Source organism: Vanessa atalanta, chromosome 11, assembly GCF_905147765.1.
Source record: "Vanessa atalanta chromosome 11, ilVanAtal1.2, whole genome shotgun sequence".
Taxonomy (NCBI): domain Eukaryota; kingdom Metazoa; phylum Arthropoda; class Insecta; order Lepidoptera; family Nymphalidae; genus Vanessa; species Vanessa atalanta.
This window is the reverse complement of record NC_061881.1, coordinates 10,614,530-10,634,479: the sequence shown is the minus strand read 5'-3', so window position 1 is coordinate 10,634,479 and position 19,950 is coordinate 10,614,530. Positions and strand designations below refer to the sequence as shown.

Here is a 19,950-nt window from a genome sequence, read left to right as displayed (position 1 = left end):
TTCGTTAGGTCAATAAAGAAATCCCCAACGACATTTCACTTTCATCGTCGTTTTTGCATTTGAAGAAATTTAAAAACAAGGTGACATTTGTTTAATAAATGAACATTTGTAAAATTATTACAGGAGATCAATATAATCATTTTTAATATAAAAGTCTATTAACGGACCGAATATAACAAAGGGAGATAAATGGAAGAAAATTCCATATTAGTAACGACTAAATGTATATTTTAATAAATAGTGGGCAGTAAAAAATAAAACAAAAGTATCCGTTAAAGTGTTGTATTGCGCGTCACACTGTGTCCGGCGGAGCGGCGAGCCTGGCGGCGACAGCGCGGGGCGGGGGTCGCGGCGGCGGGGGCGGTCGGCGCGGCGTGCGCCTGCGACGACGCCAACATGCCGCCAGCACCAGCGCGCCGCCGCCCACGCACCCCGCCGCCCACCATACCGCACTCCCTCCTCCAGTCGCCGCACCCGCACTCTCGCCTGCACGCGAACACTCCTGTCTCCTTTCTCCGCGATGGTTTCGGACTTTTTCGTCGCGAGAAAATTTCTTTAAACTCGTCATAATATAAATCGAGATATATCGATTATTATATGGATAGTGAATTATTTTAACCCGTACTAGAAATTTTCCGGCGACGTAGAAGGAATTCCTGAACAACTTTTACATTTCGTTTTGTTGAAGTTAACCTTGAAATTTGATTTATAAATTGTGCAGTTGTGCATATGCATTCTTTAACCCAATAAACCTAAACTCTTCTAAAATAGCTAGCATATCGTAGTAGAGTTTTCATTAGGCACTATGCGTTTTTTAACGTTGAACTTATAATCCAGGATTATTCTGCTCACTGATGCCATTGTTTTTTATTTATTATACTTTTATATTTATCATTTATATTTAATGTCATGCAATATTTTAAAGTCTATTTAGAAAAGAAAGCTTTACATGGTGATGCAATGATAAACAACTACTTGGAGGCGAGTTTGCAGATTGCGAGAGCGATGACGATCTTCACGGTTAATGCGAGTTGAAAACTTACATTACAAGGTATGAACGTTGGACAGCAAAAGAATGAATAATATACGGCTGCTATGATGACATCTGGTGTCGACTGTCTGATTAAACCAGGCTCCGGTAGAGAACTTTTGAAGTGTGATCTCCATTAAGATGAGGATGATATAGAAGAAGCAAGAGAAGAAAAGCGGAACGAATGCTCGGCGTGCATGCGTTAGCGGTGAGTAGTGGGCGGGGGAAAGGGTGTAGATATAGACTCACGTGTGCAGCGCCCGGTCAGTGCGGGGCGGCGAGCACAAGCGAGAGGACGACGAGCGCGGCGCGCGGCGCGGCCTGGCCCGACGCCGCACCGCCTGCGCACACCGCCGCGTCAGCCCGGGGACCGACCCAAGTGCATCACAACGCGTAACCCGTTACGTTTCCGCTCCAGGAAGTTGGCACAAGAAGGCATTACCATGTTTGTTCTTCCATAGAAACGCAAGGATTTATAGCGTATTTCAAAATAAATCACCTTGTGTAGGAACATAAATGACGATTGATAAAATATATGATTCAGCAACGTCAGATTAGGTGATTGATTTTGTAAGAAATGTATTCCAATATTTACAAAAAAAAACAATCATTAATTTGCATATTTAAATAAATTTCTGCCAATTTGTGTAATGTAATAAATTATTGGAAAACATTAACTTTTATTGCGATTTTTACAAAAGAAATACTTGGTCAAATTAAGTGTTTAATCTTAGCATATCTTAGTTATACAATTAGAAACATCTGCATTACGATTTATGTAATTTGATTCAAGTATTTCTAGCGTTGGACACAGCACCCCGGGCCCTATAGTGCGATGACTCAATGCAAGCTTCGTCCCATCGGAATTCAGACCTATTTACCATATAATGGTCAACGATTGAGAAATAGGCTCACATTATAGCAAAACATGTTATTCTTTTACTCCTGAGTCATCACAGTATAAAAAGGAAAAATCAAGACGAATTTAAACATCTATTTAAGTGGAGCACAGTTTATGGATGTATAATGAATTATTATGTTTTATGAAGATATTTAAAGAGTTTATAGAAGGGACGAAGTTTGTAAATAAAAATATCCATAATCTTCCAACATCGTCAATATATTACGCTATTTGGTAAACAGTTTAAATTTCATTTTTTGTTCTAAATACCTACCAACATTTAACATATAATAATATCCTCTGAGACAAAGATTGCATTGAACCGTCAATATTGAGAAGTAAGAGTACAGTGAATGTATGTTATATATGTTATTTAAGTAATATATCATTTAACAGTTCTACAGTGTTTAGATACAATATCTTACAATTCATAGAGGAAAGCAGGAGTAAGCAGCAGAAAGCGCTTGCATGATCAAATAAACAAATCACTTAAATGTTTCATAATTTACCTTTTAAACTATTAAAACTATTTTACATCTAATAAAATTGAGCACATACATTGTTAACTTGTAATATTTATAATAAAATTAAATATAACAACGGCTTTACTTTCAATGCAAATAATAATACTGCTTACTCCGTAAAATCTACATTTTAAATTATTATTTAAATATTATTAATTGCAACGACAAAATGCAACTGTGTTGATACATTATCATCGTATACGAAATTGCAGTGTGCGAACAACATACGGATAACAATTTTATCTATCAATAGTGTAGATGAAAATTTTGAACATTAGATAAAAATAAGAATTATATAAGCTTAATAATCGAAAAGCCAATCAGGTTCCTATTTCAAAACTTACTGAACTACTATGCAACGTAATCGACAGATATGGACACACCATAGTTTATGTGAATCAAATATAATAAATAACTATTGCCAATAAATACGTTCAACTAGACAACATTATAAATCAACATGATAACGAATCGAGTGTGAATGTTAAATGAGAAATTAATCCATAAAAGAGGATCACTGTTAAATACAAATTGAAATTACTCAAATGTGTTTTATTATGACCCGCGTTTTCTTTATTTTGTCCCAATTTGGGCGCCACTTTTTGTTTTAATATAGAGAAAAATATGTATATTTAATATATTTGTAAATTTAGTACTAGGGCGAAATCCATTCTACCGATTACTATTATTTATCATCTTAATAATCTTCAAGTCACACTTCGATATGTAATTAATTTTAATAGGTACAGTACATTTTGCTGTTCTTTCAAATTTTATATATTATAGTAATTTTTGTATTCTATGAGTTACACTACACATTTATATTTAAGATAAAATAGTCAATTATAAGAATTGGTGCTGCTCTCTCTCTCTCTCTTTATCAATTGATTAATGTTTTTTATAAACATATTTATTACACTTAGGTATTTATTATACGTAAATATACAGTATGAAAACAGGTGCGATTTTGTGCAAGTGTTTCGGTGCGAATTTTACTGCAATCATGTGTTAGCCAAACACCAGCACTATGTCGTGTGTCAGTTGAAATGATTCAGTGGTATGAATGTTACGCAGAAGCGAAGTCTATCCTAGTTTTGTAGTCCTTCTTGGTGTATTATTGAGGTTTCGAATGCGACGCAATCTAACTTAAATTGTAATTATTTAACATTTAACGAATAATTGGTTCAAAAAACGAAGGTAATTGCAAAATGTCAATTGACAGCAAATCTGCTAGACCCCACACTTTTGAAGTTACATGGAAGGTTCACATGTAGGTTTTTATTTAATTAGAGTATTAAATTTTTTAAGTCGTGGGTTTTTTTGATTTTGAGATTCAAGGGGAATAGATATTAGTGATCTGCATTTATCTGGATTTATATGTATCGTCGAAAATGTTTAGCAAGATTGTGTTCTGACAGTGAATACTGAATCCTACAGTCCGCCGGTCGGTTGGGGCAGACGGGTATACTAACAGTGCGCGGGGCGGGCGGCGGACTGGCCGGCGCAGTGTTGCAGGCCGGAGCAGGCGGCGCGCGGCGGCAGGCAGGCGCCGGCGCAGGCGGCGGGGCAGTCCTCTCCCGCGCCCACCGTCACCTCCGTCCACACCGCGCGCCAGCCTCCCGCGCCCACCGACTTGTCCGCTATTATGAACCTGCAGTCGACGCGATCAATGGACTACTGCACGATTTCTCGTTTGAGTCGTTTAGTTTTTAGATTCTACAACAATATGGTGATATCTTCTCATTTGTTAGGATTAAGAGCTAAACTTGATATGACCTTCAGTTGCGAATTGAATACGACGTGACAATTCCTTCGAATGTAGCATATTTATGTTCTTTGCTGTTCCCTTCCTCACGTAGCACCACATTACTTTTAAATATAAATCAAGTCAAACCCACTTTTACCTGTTTAAGGTCTACGATGATAGTTGTGCATATATAAATATAATATACGTACCTTAATACCACGGTTCGAGTACTATTCAACATTATAATTTATAACATTTTTTTTTAAAGAACACATTCTTAATTTTGGCGATGAAAACTCTGTGGATATGAAACTTTGAGAGTATAAAAACAAATAATATGATTCCGCATTGACATAAAATCAGTATATTTTGTTACAAAATATAACCCTGTTTTTTTTTCGTGAACTAACGATATTGCTATGTCGGATTATGCGGAATTTTTATAATAGCACATAACGAATGCATAAGTAGTAAAAATAAAAGTTACTAACGAGAGTCGTATCGAGTTGGATGATGAGAGATACTGCCAGCGGTCGGCGGGTGCCTTCTCGCCGCACAGCTCCAGCGGCGGACCAGGACTCTCGTACCACAGCCGTAACACCGCCGCAGGGCAACCGCGTTCTAATATAATTATGTACCATACGTTAAATGAGAATATCCTTATGTCAATAAAATTGACGATAATAGTTGTAGATAGTCATGTAGATAATTCCATTTACCGATTTCACTAACGGCTTGCATAGTTGATGTAACTTATAACTTGTTTTCAATTCAAATTAATTTGATTAATTAGGGGAAAGATTTGTGAGAATTTTGAAGCTATCGATACCTTCAAATAAAATACGACTAATACGTAATACTCTAGAATATGACATACCGGTGAGGTGACCTTCGACGGCGAAGTGGTCGAAGTTGATGAGCAGCCGGCGGCCGGGGCGCGCGGTGATGAACCAGTTGCAAACCCGCGAGGCGGCGCCGCGCGCGGGCGCCTCGTACGGCAGCGGGTAGCGCGGGGACGACACCGCGCCCCACGACGAGCCCGACACGTTGCCGCCGCAATCACCGAAGATCGATTTCGCGGGCTATTAGTTATTTCAATTATGAGCATGCTCATATTCTATAGGTAAGCAAACTGGATAAAATCCAGTCTTTATACTAGTCAGAAAAATAATAATAATGCAATCTCGAAGTGTTAGGAACAGACCTCAAACACGTAACGTGCTTTAAACCCTGAGGCCACTGAATCGTAGTCGGTGTGCAATGCAATGAGGAGCCCCAGAGCACCGCGAGGTGACTGCAGTGGTCCGGGCGTGGCGGGCCCGCACCAGCGACCTAAAGGCACGCGACTGCCCTCGCGCCCCGTCCACCACGCCTCTACCCAGTCCTCACTGCAAGTTGCGCCGCTGGAAGATATGAATGATTTAAATAAATAACCTTTGCTATTTAGTATCGAAATGAATACAGATGGAATCGACGAATAAATAAAATATTTGATTTCTTCTTCGAGGAACAAACGAAGGAACAGGATAACAATACTGTACCCTTTTGATATCTATATATTTATGCGAACTGATTCCTCAAGTCATCGTGTAGTTATTTTCAAAGACTGAATCTTATTTACCCATATAACCCAGCAGTGGCATTCCACGAGTCAGCTCTGACTTTGAAGTGATCGAACACGACGGTGACCTGTTCGTTGGGCGTCGCAACCAAGGTGTACGTGCAATTGGTACGCGAGGGGTAGTTCGAAGGATAGCGGGGGGAGTTAAACTCGCCGCGTTTCTTTGCTTCCGAACGATATGTGAATGCACACTCGCCGCCCGGTGCTGCAGTACCCGGTACACGGTATTCTGAAAATTGCAATATTATGCATTTAGAATTTTTTTTAGACCAGGAGATAATAAAATTTTTAAATTGTCATGACACTTAGGGCTTATATCCAGATCACAAATACAAGAAAAGATTGAACCAACATTTGTCAGATGTTGGCAAAAATTAAGTTAAATGGATAACAAGCTTTACTTCTTGCCAGTTATACTATTTTAATATTCTAACTTACCAGTCTCAAATGTATATTTAGCTTTAAAACCGCGACCCTGGAGTTCACCAGAACTGAACACCATGACTAGACGGGGTCCATCTGATAGTAGTGGTGGGGGGTAAACGGGATCGGGAGAACCCTCTCCGCACAATTCCGCGTCGTGCTTATCATACGAGTCAGTTGCCTCTTGACCACGCAAATATACTTTCAGGTAACCGTCTTGGCATGAACTGGAAATTTCAATAATATTTCTTATTTATCCAACTATTGTATGTAATTATATTTCTTCCAAATTTTTCTATTATCACTATATCATTAATGAAAGAATTAATTTTAATAAATACGTTTTTTTTTTTAAATTACACACATGAACGATATTAAAAAGCCTCAAGTCGAATTATTAAAAAACCTTTTTACTCACTCAGGTTTTGGATTTTCTCCCTTCGGTATAGAAAAGTTCTGAAACTCTAATCGAACTCTCTCCAAATTTTGTGAGTCTTGCATACCATATATAAAATATCTGAAAATGATACATTACAAAATTTTATATCTTTATTTAAAAACAAAAATCTAGAATTGAGTTGGTCCAGTGTGGCCAGAATATGTGAATCCTAACAGAATAATGCATGTGCCTTATTTGTGTATATAATTCATTCCATGCTCTGCGAATCAAGCATCCTGAGGAAATTAATTTCTATGTGTCAGATGAAAATCGACCACATATGTACCTTTTCACAATTCTTATTGGATAAACGTAGAGAAATACGCTTCAAATTTTCTCCTCAAGCAGAGAGAAATGTCCATCGTGGGCATTTGCTTGAAAACATTGCATGTTACATTTTTTTACTTTTTATTTTGCGATTTTTTTATGTTAAATGTTATCCTATAATTTTAATTTTATATATGTAACTCACCTACAAACAACTTTTTGTATATAGGGAAATGGATAATTTGGATGGTACACGAATCCTGTAGATTCCTTTTTACTAAGTATTTTCTGATCGCACTCTGAGCCTCTAATGTGCTCGGCATCGTGTTTACTTATAAAATCTGAAATTAAATATATTTATAAACTGTATTTTATAATTAAAATAATCAATTGCAAGACTAGATCCTAATCAGTTATGTGTAGTGATTATTATTAAAGCGTTTATTTTGTATTTGTTAATAAACAAGACTACAAAATCGTTCTTTAAATTTAAATTCGTCAAAAACTCACCTAACTTAACAAAACTCTCTGAAAACTCGAAGATACCCTTGAAACCGCGGTTCTGCGTGTTGGCCGATCGCGGCAAAGTAAAGAAGGTGACTAGTAGGCGCTCGTCGCTGGAGTACAGTACGAGGTTGCGCTGCTGCCCGCAGTACGTGCCGATGACGGCCGACGAGTTGTCGGGCCCGTCGTACACGCGCACCCAGTCGAACGGGCAGCTGATGGTTTAAGGGTACATATGTAGATATGTACTATATACATTAATCTATAGATGTTTATACATACCTTTCATTTAGTAATATTATAATATATAAATAAATGTAAAGTTGATTTTATTGCTTCTATGTCTAACAGAAAATCTAAATTAAGGCCGTTCTAGAGTTGATGTGAATTTTTCAGTTGTAATGGATATGTACCTTTAATGAAAATGACTCACGTACGTAGTGCTCATTTTGATTTTCAAAAAATAGCTGATAATATTTGTAGATCAACGCGTAACGGGATTAAACAATTTAATAGTTTTTTTTTGTATTCAAAAATATTTTAAATTCCGAAACTACATTCTAAACTATTATCAAAAATCATAATATTTAAATTACTGAGGTCCGCCGAAGAACAGGTCGAAGTCTCGGAATTCGAGGCGAATGCGTTGGCCCGCTTGGCCGACGAACTGATAGTTGCACGTTACGTCCTTGGGGTAGATGCCGGGGTAGGTCGGGGACAGCAGCAGCCCCGTCTTGCGTTTGCTCGACTCGATTATAAACGAGCACATCGTGTTCGGGACTGGCGTCCCTACCTCGAATTCCGCTGTTAATCAATCAATTTCATATAATTATACGAACATTTCCAAATACTTGAGTACATTCAACCTCTTTGTTATCTTTGATTTGTTTTTATGTCTTATTTGCGTATTCCACAATAACTCTTAAATACTGGAATTTAATTATATTATTCTTTAATATTCTATATTATACTTTTCTTGGTGGTAGGGCTTTGTTCTAGCTCGTTTGAGTAGGTACCACCTACTCATTAGATATTCTACCGCCAAAAAGCATAACTCTGTATTGGTGTGTTCAGTCTAACTGCTGGCACAATCGACATAATATCTTAGTTCCCAAGGTTGGTGGCGCATTGGCTATGTAAGGAATGGTTAATATTTTTTAAAGCGCCAATGTCTATGGGCGGTACTGACCAATTACCATCAGATGGCCCATATGCTCACCCTAACCGATTATAAAGAAAAAAAAAAGTTTTTTCTCCTAAAAGCCGATACTTACAAGCGTTGATGAATCGATAGGTTCCTGCGAAAAGCGTGGGAGGCGTATACGTATGATCTGTAAAAAATGCGAGCGCGACTGCTCGGTGAAGGGATACGCGGCGGCGTGGTGGGATCGGTCCACAGAAACGTCCACCGAAGGCGGAGTTGACCAACTCCCCCGCCTCCAGGGACGCCATCTCGGAGTAGATGTCCATATACTCGTGCATGCATCTGAGTACCAAATATTTAACAATAAGATCCTGTTACAAATAACTGTCACCTATTAGCAGAAGAACAGAACAGTAAATAATAAAAACTGACTTTGTTATTGTATCTTCTGAATTTAAATGTATATAATATTGATAGTATTCGACTTTCCTTTTTACTCAGATGATCATAGTTAGTTTCGTAACTGTAAATAAATCGAGGTTATATTTCTCCCAATGACAGCTTAATAACTTTGACCTATTAATCTCACCTTGTTATAAGAAAACATATTTCCTTCCCTTTCGATTTAATAATATAAGACAGTGATAGCAATACTCACGCTGGAAGTTCGCCCACTGCCGCTCCACTAGAAAAAACAACAGCCATTAGAATAAGTAATGAAAAGTGATGTTTGTGCGTAAAACTTTGTTAATAGAAATTGATGTTGGCAGAGCAGTTCTCCCAACACATTTTGATCTGTTTTCAAGATTCTTATGGCCAAAAGTTACGAAATGAATATCGAGATTTAAACGGAATAGCGAAATAGAGACATTTTATTGAATGCTTTGCTATGATTTATAAAGTTATAGCCAAAATTTAGTATTTTAACAGATAAATAGAAGACCATATAAATTAAAAATTAATGTTGCGCAAAGCCGATAAGACCATCGCTTAAACTTTTAAAGTTTCTCTCACAGCAAAAGATTAAGGGAAAATATAATTGTATTAATGAATTTTATTCACTAAAAACAGATAAAATACGTAGAAACAATTAATGAAGATACTGATTCTTAACAAGTTGGTGAAGAGGCCGAAGTCTCAGCTTAAGCTGCTTTTCAGTTATATTATAAATTAGTATTAGGTTTCCACTGATGGAACAGCCGTCTCTTAAATGAAAGGTTTGTAGTTTATCTACTAAGTTTTCTGGTGCGGTACATTGGCAGAATTAATTTTATCAACGTGCAAGTTTTCTTACGACGTTTTCCGATTGGTGTTATCTCTTACTACTTTTGGGTACTTTTAATTTTTTTTACCACCAAACCAAAAACACAAAACATATCCATTTTAGCGAGTGATAAGTAAAGTTTAATTACATTAAATATATTTATATCTTTAAAATTTCTTACAGTGCACTATGTTTGTGGGTTATGATGACCACTTTCCATAAAATTTTTACTGAGTTAAAAAAATTTATAGTCTTCCTGGAATATTTTAATTATAATAAAAAAGCTTAGCTTACTCTGGTGGCTTCCCTCGAAGATCGAATGTTCGGAACTCGACCAGCACGCGCTGCCCCGGGGCCGCTAGGAACGTGTAGAGGCACTGGCGGCTGTGGTTGTTCGGGTTCAGGAGTTCTGGAGCGTGGAAAGTGCCGTTGCTGGCGCCGCCGCGGCTCACGAACGTACGGTCGCACTCTGGAATCATTATGTTAAATCTATAATTGTTTCATTTCTTTTTGTGTTGTATTAAATTTGTAAGTAATCATTTTTTATGATTTATGTTGGCGGACGTGCATATAGGTCACCTGATGGTAAGTAGTCACCACCGCTCATAGAGAATGGCGCTGTAAGAAATGTTAACCATTCCTTACATCGCCATTGCGCCACCAACCGTGGGAACTAAGATGTTATGTCCCTTGTGCCAAACCGGAACACAACAATACTAAGTACTGTTGTTTGGCGGTAGAATATCTGATGAGTGGGTGGTACCTACCCAAGCGGGATTGCACGAAGCTCTACTACCAAGTAAATATATATTATAATCTCGATCAACGGTATAGAAATAATACAACGGTATAAAAATCGGAATGGTTAATTCGCAGTTTCCATACGGAACAACTAACTTATTGTCGACCCGAACATGGAAACATGGCATTCTTGGATGGGATTATTTAAATAATAGTAACATTACAATACTATAAATCTCTAAATAAAAGTATTCCGACTTATAGAGCTATTCTGTGGAAACTATTATGAAAATCACGTTATTTACATTTCACGAGTGAGATGTATAGTAAATTCTTACATAATAGCACCGATGCGAGATAATTTTTCTGCTCTTGTTTTTGTTTTTATAAATATATATTTTATTCGAAACAAAATCAGTATGTATATCACTTTAATATCATATACGTATAAATTTGTATTTACCTAACGTAAATTTATATTTCAAATGTTGAAAAAGAGTAACTACTGAGTTTCTTGGCGGTTGTTCTCGCTAGAATCTTCATTCCGAACTAGTAGTATCTTTACTAAATATACCTATTTTTATAAAATGACGATTCAAAAGTGCTTATAAAAGCCTACTTGAATAAACAACATTTGGATTTTGATTTTTTTTGGTGTTTAAAGTATAATTTTTCTTATATATGCTTATCATAAGGCGGATAGTTGTTTTAATTGGCAACCTTACAGTCCGTTAAAGAGAAAAACTTTCAATAAAATGGAGCACTTTTATCTGATTTACCCAAGTCTTCAGCGGTCTAATCAATCCGACCGATCTTATACCTCTCTATAGCTCTATGGAAAAAGTTGCAAAATACAAGAAGTAGGGTGAAAACTTTTATTATAATGAAAATTTTTGGTATTACAATTAATATTATAGTAGTGGTCGCCCAGTAAAATTCATTCGAAATTAAATGCTAATAAAAATGAAACTTGACATTCATCGAAGTATAGAATTATATGACTTTTTTTTTCAAAACTTCTTCTGAATATAAACTTGTATTAGGCAAAAAAGAAGCCATACAAAGTTGTCTCTTCACTAATTTTCATATAAATACTAAAGTATATAGAGAGATGCATGTATAAATATTATATCAAACGTTATACATTTTGAAGATACGCCCTAGTGAATTGAATACGTGGATCCTGATCGAAGTTCGGATGTTCCAATATGAATTGAGTCTATGTTTATGCTTAAGTTGTGTTTATAATTTACTAGCGACCCGCCCTGGCTTCGCACGGGAGCAAGGCTGGTGCTAAATTTACTACAGAATGTCTTCTATCGTTCACAGTTTTTCAGTCATTAGACAATACAAACAGCTATGTCCCTGCGTTTTAAATCTGTAATATCTTCGAAAATATTCATTTAAATTACATGCTGTAATTGTATTTTGTATTTTGATCTATCTCGTGGGGTTCAGCCAGAGTTTGCAATGTAAGCGCAAAAAATGTGTTTATTTACGACATCACTTCACAAACCTCTAAAATTATCAGGGTTTTTCTTCTATATTATGCACATGCACCTTATAGAAGTGCACATTGATTCAAGAGAAAGGTTTATATGTATATTACATAATATACATTTAAACCTTTCTCTTGAATCATCAACCGCATCAAAATCCGTTGTGTAATTTTAAAGATCTAAGCATATATTACGCATTACGCTTGTATGTCCCTGACAGCGGTAAGCGACTTTGTTTTATACTATGTAATGATCTCATGCTCGGCGGTGAAGGGAAATTTGCATGTAACAGTTTAAATTTTGCCATATTGATATTCGCCTTTAGTAGTGAAGCGTGCTGGAGTAAGCGTAGAGCTAACTTTGACCAGACCCGTGTTCATTCAGGATATAGGGGGTGCAAGTAAAGCGTGCGTTGCGCGTTGGTGGCGCCTCGTCGATGATGGTCGAATCGTGGACCATTGGTGAGGCACCTCACAAAGAATTTCACAAAAATATTTTTTGGGGTAAAGCAGCGATGGCCTGAACACTGTTTGTACAGAACGTTAGAGAGCGCCTAAGCGCCTTCAGAAACCGGGCGCTCGTTGTGTTAAAACGGGGCCATCTACAATACTTATAATTATACTTAAAAGGATACCTTTGATTATTTTTATTACTTTTGTAATAGTCATTTTATTATTATTCACTTAGTCTGTAATAAAGTTTACTATATTAGTAAAGAGAATATTAATAATGGTATAAAAATTGCGCTTAAAATGTGTCATTAAGTGTAAAGTCAACGTAGTTATGAATGTAACGAGTTGGAAATAAAAATACGGCCGTACGGTGGAAATTAAAACGTTGAAAATTCAAACACGGCCAAATCTCTTCGTAAACAAGAACATATCCGTCTTTTGTTTTCCGAGTTTTTTTTTGTTTCAGTGAACAGGCGAGATAAAATGTAAGCGACCACTTTTTAAACAACTTATTTAAGTTGTTTCTAAGTATTTAATTTATTTACCGTTGAGATTATATTCATCTTATATCTATTAATATATGAAAACAATTATTGTTATAATATATATATCGATTTAATATCATTTAAACACAAATTAGACTTATTTCATTTGATATTGGTTATTTTGATTTTAAACAACTAATACAAGAGTTAAAACAATGAAAATATACATACTCGTACAAATAGTAATGTTTACAATTGTGCTGTGTAGCAAACAGGTCTCATTTAGCTTCCAAGTTGAATATGGAAATACAACTTTGATTTCCAATGATACCCTATGAAGCCTATACGGGTCGTGATAAAGATGATAAACCATAATTGTTTATGTATATATAATTAAATTAAATCAGAATTTATTATGCTAAAAATAAAGGTAATACTATTTAACACTTAACAGTAGCATATTCGTAAAATAATATTAGCAAAAGCAGAAGTCAATATTCGTAACAAGCTAGATTATATCATAGAGAGCATAAAAGCAATGTTGGTATAATTGAAGCGCATGTGCGGAACGCTTGCTTTTTAATTTTTTAAAGGAAATTGTAAGGCAAATTTTCCCTCACAAAAGACAACGAATCGCTGAACCTGGGGCTAAGTTTCATACCTGGCGTAACAGCTAAAGATATTATTAATCGTTGGAGTTGGAAATTAGAATGGCGTCTCAAAATTAATTGCAATAAAGGAAGGAAAAATCCGGACCTTCTATCGTGAAACGTAGAAATTGTAAACTTCCTATTTATCTTATACATTGTAAAATAGTAATGTACTAACATTTTTATTTTTTATGGCATTGGTTAAAAATCAATATTGGTTAGTGATCAACACTGCCCATAAACATTAGCATATTTCATAACCCATGCGGCTATTGCTAAGTATTGCTGCTCAGTGGCAGAGTATATGACGAGTGGGTGTTACCTACCCAAACGGGCACAACCACAAAAGCAAATAGTCATATAAAACATTAAAAAATAGCTTGCTAATTCAAATATAGAATTAAAAATGTTACATTCGGCTGCATGCACGTTGTATCTGACTAATCATTGGACGTCCACACATATACAACAAAAACAGCATTCTTGTTTGGTGGTAAGATACTTTATGTGTGCGTGGAGTGCTTCCTTATCTTTAAGGGGTTTTATATGTAATTAAATTTATATTACTAATTCAACTAATATAATGTGTCTCATAAATCGCTCAAAATAAGGAGTTTAAAATTCTTTCGGGTCAGATCATCTGGTATTTACATCACATTAAGACGATAACTTATAATTATTTGTATATGATTAAAATTACCATGTGTATCCACTAAGCCGAAATGTAGTTGCCAATTCGGGTTGGTGGATATTGGAATAACCTCTAAATCATTTCTGCAAAATTAGAGCATTTTACTTTAATATACTTTTAATACCGTAGTATTTAATCTATCGAATGAAATTTTTAGGATATATTTTTAGTATTAATATGTTTTAAATTTAAAATTAATTTCAAATAAATATAATTAAATCGGTAACAGTTCATTGTATGTATACTAGTCATCAAAAGAGATGTTCTTAAAACAGAATTTCAGCATAAAACAATTTTTTTTTTATCTCTCAACATGTAGGTATTTGGTATCTGTATATGTCTACCCATTAAAACTTCTGCGAGCCGAGCCAAAGCTTACCGCATGAGTCGATTACTGCCTTCATTAAGTCAGATTAATGCAGGTCCTTAGATATTATGTATTTTTTCTGAAGTAGAACGTTTACATCTACGATTCGTACCAGTTTATAAAAAATTATATCAATGTAGTTATTAATACGTATTTAATAAAAATATCATAATAATTTGAACTTAAAATCAATAACATTCTAACCAAATTATAAGCGTGGTAACTTAGCAATTGTGATGATATTTTAGGATGCCTCAAAAGCGATTTGGTATTATTATTTATTTTTAAAGCAGTACGACATGATTCTAATTTTGGATATAGGTCCAGTGCTCGGGATGAATTCAAGAGTGCATTAATAATGAACACTAAATTCAGCTAGAATAAGATCTCTCTACAAAAGATTTCGAAAATTTTGCAGCTAACTATAGACTAAGAAGAAAGAAAAACGAAGTTACAACTTAATAAACTATATAGCTTCCAAGCATTTCTCTTGTGAAAGACTTGTCTAATCACTGAATCCGCGAAACACAAACGTGTATATCATATTTATTTACTGTTTGCATATTAATTCGTATGTTTGTTTCGAGATCTTATTGAAGCATGACTTGTTATGTAAAACATACTTGGAAGCTTAGTAGGCGAGGGTTCGGCGAGCGAGGCCAGACTCGAGAGCTCCGTGGTCTCTCCCGCGAGCACTGCACAGAAACAACAACCGGTTACTGCTCCAACGAACTTGCGAGTACTTTAACGTTCTGATGTTGCAACTAACTTTATCCAATTTGGTATAGCACTGGTTGACGTTGAACAAAAGTAAGAGTGGTTGTTCTAAAAAATTCAATTTTAGTTGAGAAAGATAATTTCTCTTTATCGTATTAGGAATTAAAAGATTTATGGAAGATTTGGTAAATCCAAAAGCGCACGACTCGTAACCCATTGAATCTAAAAAGAAAAACAATTGTACTTATTTGTAAATGTCAAAGTTAAAATATATATAGATATAAAAAAATATGATTACGTTTTTTATTAGTGATAATAATTAAAAGACAGTGAGTAAGATGACCATTCGGAATACCAACTGTGACCTACAATTCCTGCATCGAATTAATAAAAAAAATAATTACTCAATCATTTTTTTCGCAAGTTACAGTATTACCATTTTTCACACATGATTGACAGGAATAGTTTTTGAACTATTTTGATGTTCTTTACTTTTCTATCGCATTAAATCCATGTCTAAAAAAACAGAATTGATCTGCATTAAATGATCTTTACAATGGTTTACAAATTATCTTGACTGCGTGAAATGAAATGTAAATGGATGGTTATACAGTAAGCCTGGCTTTTAGACTAAAATTTATTCATTGAAAATCGTTAGTAGGTAGATAAATATGAGTACCAAATACCAAATATCATAAAACTTAGGTCTCAATAGACTTAGTCTTAAATATTATATTCGTCGTTTTAAAGATCAGGTCAGAGTTTAAGTGCTATTTGCTAATCTTGTAGGCGGTTCGAGCACTTGGATCGATGTTGAAACAAGTTCCTTAAAACATAATACCAATACCTAACTCATATCAATGTGTTGAATTTACACTTAAAACTTGAATGCCTTACTTAATAAAGCATCATTTTATTGTGACTATAATATACTTAAAATAATTTCATGTGATTTCATGGAAATAATTTGGAAGTAATCAAACCAACTAAAAACTAACCTTCAGCAAGATAATCCACTCTACAGTATCGTTGATATGCTACGAATTCAATGTTTTCTGTATAAAAATCCAAAATGGCGGATAATTCGGAATTTTGATACCTTACTCCAAGAAACTTCACGGCCTCATTAATTAATTTTAAGTCTTGGACACGATTTAGGCGTAAAGTTTGCCCGTTTGAAGACACTTACTGCTGTAACTATCTGAATACTATTCTGAAACTACTGTTAACTTGGTGTGACATTCTAAAATCAACTCTGCTACAGTTTCCTTGATAGATAGCGATTTAAATTCCAGACATTATATTGATACTAAACATACCTCAATTTTATCCAAACGTTCTAAATATCACACAGTGAAAATAGCACTGTAACTTTGGTTCATACTCGTATCGATTTTTGGCCGTCAGAAATATTGATACTATTATTTATTAATGGTATAGATATAGCATTACTTTTCTGTCATATAAAACAAAAGCGATATTATTTAATTTATATATTAAACAATAATAATATCCACAATTGTCTAGTTCACAATCGACATAATATTTAAACTGTATCTATAGCACGTATAGCTTCATCAGACTTCCTGCGTTGAACGTAGCATCCAACTTACTCGTTTACAGCGCGGAAGTTATACTCCACTCTATTTTAACCTTATCACAGTGGAATACGGTTTAAAATAGACAAGCAACACCCACTTAGAAACATCCGCTCCAACAGTATTCTCTTTTTTCGCCACTAAAGCTTCCATAAATGATCAGATTCTTTCACGAGTTTTCACTCGGTTTAAATGAGGATAATAGTTTGTTATTAAATATTTCGTAATAATTGTAGCATATTTATGAATCTTATACTAATTATAGTAATAAGCGGTACGACTTTTATTATCAACAGTCCATATTAGAATCGATACTGACATGTTTTCGAAACATTTTCCTTTACACTAAAATTATTACTTGAATGAATTATTATATAATTTATATAAAACGTGAATTTCAATAATATTGGTATTTTTAACGCTATGGGCTTTTGTTATGACTATTTGATACATACATTATATACATATAATACATACAAGTTGTAAATAATAATGAATCATTGTATCGGTAGTCGATGACAAAATTATTGGAAGTAATGTTACCGAATATTACAAAAAAAATAAACATTCAAAGTTTCCTTTACAAGTTTTCAAGTCGATCTCCAGTTTCAGTTGAGTGGCAATAATAATGAATTTAGTCAAGACCAAAGTACAATGGAAGTCATTTATCATTACAGAGGGTTCGCAACAAACCGACTTTCTTTATGAATCGAGTTACTTTGCTCGCAAAAAGTCCCGATTTACGCTTTATGAGCAAACTCAGTGGACTCCTTATAAATGAATTAGAATCACGCTTTTAATGGCCTGTGAACTGATTGCTACAACTTTAGATTATCTATTGTAATAAGTCCTTTGAGAAATAAACGACCATGAACAATGCGCTTTCTCATCATCAACACATTTTGTATAAAAATCAATATGATTTCAATATAATGATTCACTCAAATAGATCTTTTTTATATGTTATGTTTCGTTTCGTATTACAAATGTAATGAAATATTAGGAGAATTTAAGGTCCAACTCAAGCACAACGTAAGGTAAACGATAATATTCAAATAAATAAAACGTATAAATATATAAAAAAATGTTTGTTTCCTTTTATTCTAAAATGTAAGTACGACCAATGTGAGGTAGCCAGTATATTTATGGCAGAGCTCATGTTTTATTTTGTATGTGGTAATATTCAGAGTGAATATAGCGTACATAATGACATATGCCTTTAATTTTTTAATTGAATTTTATTTATATTTAAATAATATAGAATAATTATTTTTTAAATAAAGAACCAAGTCGTCAATGCCGCCATTTTAGGTAACTGCAAATTCTCATACTGGTAAATATCATATATCTTTGAAAAATAAGGTGGTTTGGTAGGACTTTGTGCAACCTCATCTGGGTATTACATATTTGCTATAGGTCTTAATAACCTTGTCAACTTCTATTATATCACTAACCCACTATAAAAGTTTTAAACACTTCACCTTGTTTCGAATGTTAACTTATACAATAGAAAGGATGAACTGAGTGTAAATGAATATTAGAGTGGACTGTTTATTCAAACAATTTAGAAAAACGTTTGAAGCCGTTATTAGAATTATTCCTTCATCATCATGAACAGTTGTTGACGAATATCTAACATATCATCATTGCACACCTTTAGAATCATGTTATATCTTTACGGTGGTTATTTTACATAAAACTTTACAAATATTTTTACCTACTCCTTAAATCTCAATACATTAACCGCCTGTAAATTTCCCACTGCTGAGCTGAGGCCTCCTCTCCCTCTCAGGAGAAGGTTTGGAGCATATACCATGACGCTGCTCCAATGCGATTTGGTGGATTCATATGTGGCAAAATTTCGTTGAAATTAGACACATGCTACAATTCTGTACTCCCACTTTAGCGTTGAAGTCCCCCATGACAACGTTGTAGTGGGTTTTCGTGGTGGAGTGGAGGGCCCTCGATATATCATCGAACATTTCCTCCACTTCATCGTCCGAGTGTGTCGAGGTCGGTGCGTACGCTTGCACCACCTTGAGGCTGTACCTCTCGGTGAGCTTTACAATGAGGTACGCTACCCTGTTCGACACACTGGAGATTTCCACAACGTTGTCAACTAGGGACTTATTAACCAGAAACCCAACGCCTCCTTGGGATTGTTGGTCTCCCTCTCGGAAGTACATTAGGTGGCCCGATTCGAGGGTTACGGTGTCCTCTCCCTCTCTACGGACTTCACATAACCCTAATATGTGCCACCTAATTTTCCCAAGTTCCACCTCGAGTTGCGCTAGATGCGAGTCAAGCCGTAGCGTGCGTCCGTTGTACGTCGCCAGGGTCAGTCGGTTGTGGTGGCCTCCCGTAGCCCGGTGATTCTTAGCACCCCCCATCCCGCCGTTACCACCGTCGCCACCATGACGAGGAATAGCGGGACCGCCGGGAACTGGGGGCCGTGGCTTACCTGTTTTTACCATTTGGAGGTATTGCCCATAATCGCCACGCTGGGCAGGCGGGTTGGCGATCGCAGGACGCAACTTCTCGCACCGGTGACGCTGCTGCCCGTTACCGGCCTGTGGTATTTAGCTACGCCTATTTTTGATGGTTATACCGCCATCAGTCGGTCGCCAGAGCCTCGTTTGCTGATCGGCAGGATGCACCACGGGCAGGTGAGGTTGGCTTGGAGCGCCAAGGTGTAGTTTGCGCTCCCTTACATCCCAAAGTAGCGAATCGGTAGTAGGACCCCATGGATTTGGAAGCAGAAATCATAGGGGGCAAATGATTGTCAACTTTCTCGAACGGGAGGGGCTCTTCTTGATGAACTCCTTCTTCAAGAAGCAGCCCCAAAGGAAGTGGACGTGGCAAAGCCCCGACACTATGACCAAAAAT

The 19,950-nt window shown here is 35.8% G+C and overlaps 1 protein-coding gene across 4 annotated transcripts in view; it reads right to left on the bottom strand.

Annotated features, from left to right (window-relative positions):
- Positions 1-1,089: 1,089 nt before the first annotated feature.
- The window catches only part of LOC125067229 (tolloid-like protein 2), a 102,221-nt gene continuing 83,360 nt past the window's right edge, over positions 1,090-19,950 (bottom strand). For 2 of the 4 annotated variants that reach the window (XM_047675700.1, XM_047675701.1), the window contains 13 exons: positions 10,159-10,333; positions 9,259-9,285; positions 8,731-8,942; positions 8,053-8,260; positions 7,463-7,671; positions 7,158-7,293; positions 6,665-6,763; positions 6,262-6,473; positions 5,824-6,052; positions 5,407-5,605; positions 5,080-5,284; positions 4,694-4,823; positions 2,135-4,106 (listed from right to left, as the gene is read on the bottom strand). In XM_047675700.1, coding sequence (XP_047531656.1) covers positions 3,923-4,106; positions 4,694-4,823; positions 5,080-5,284; positions 5,407-5,605; positions 5,824-6,052; positions 6,262-6,473; positions 6,665-6,763; positions 7,158-7,293; positions 7,463-7,671; positions 8,053-8,260; positions 8,731-8,942; positions 9,259-9,285; positions 10,159-10,333 — 2,225 coding nt within the window. In that variant the 3' untranslated portion in view covers positions 2,135-3,922. Of the gene's footprint in view, positions 1,372-2,134; positions 4,107-4,693; positions 4,824-5,079; positions 5,285-5,406; positions 5,606-5,823; positions 6,053-6,261; positions 6,474-6,664; positions 6,764-7,157; positions 7,294-7,462; positions 7,672-8,052; positions 8,261-8,730; positions 8,943-9,258; positions 9,286-10,158; positions 10,334-15,372; positions 15,445-19,950 lie in introns of those variants that run through there. The other 2 variants (XM_047675702.1, XM_047675699.1) reach the window with 2 other exon arrangements.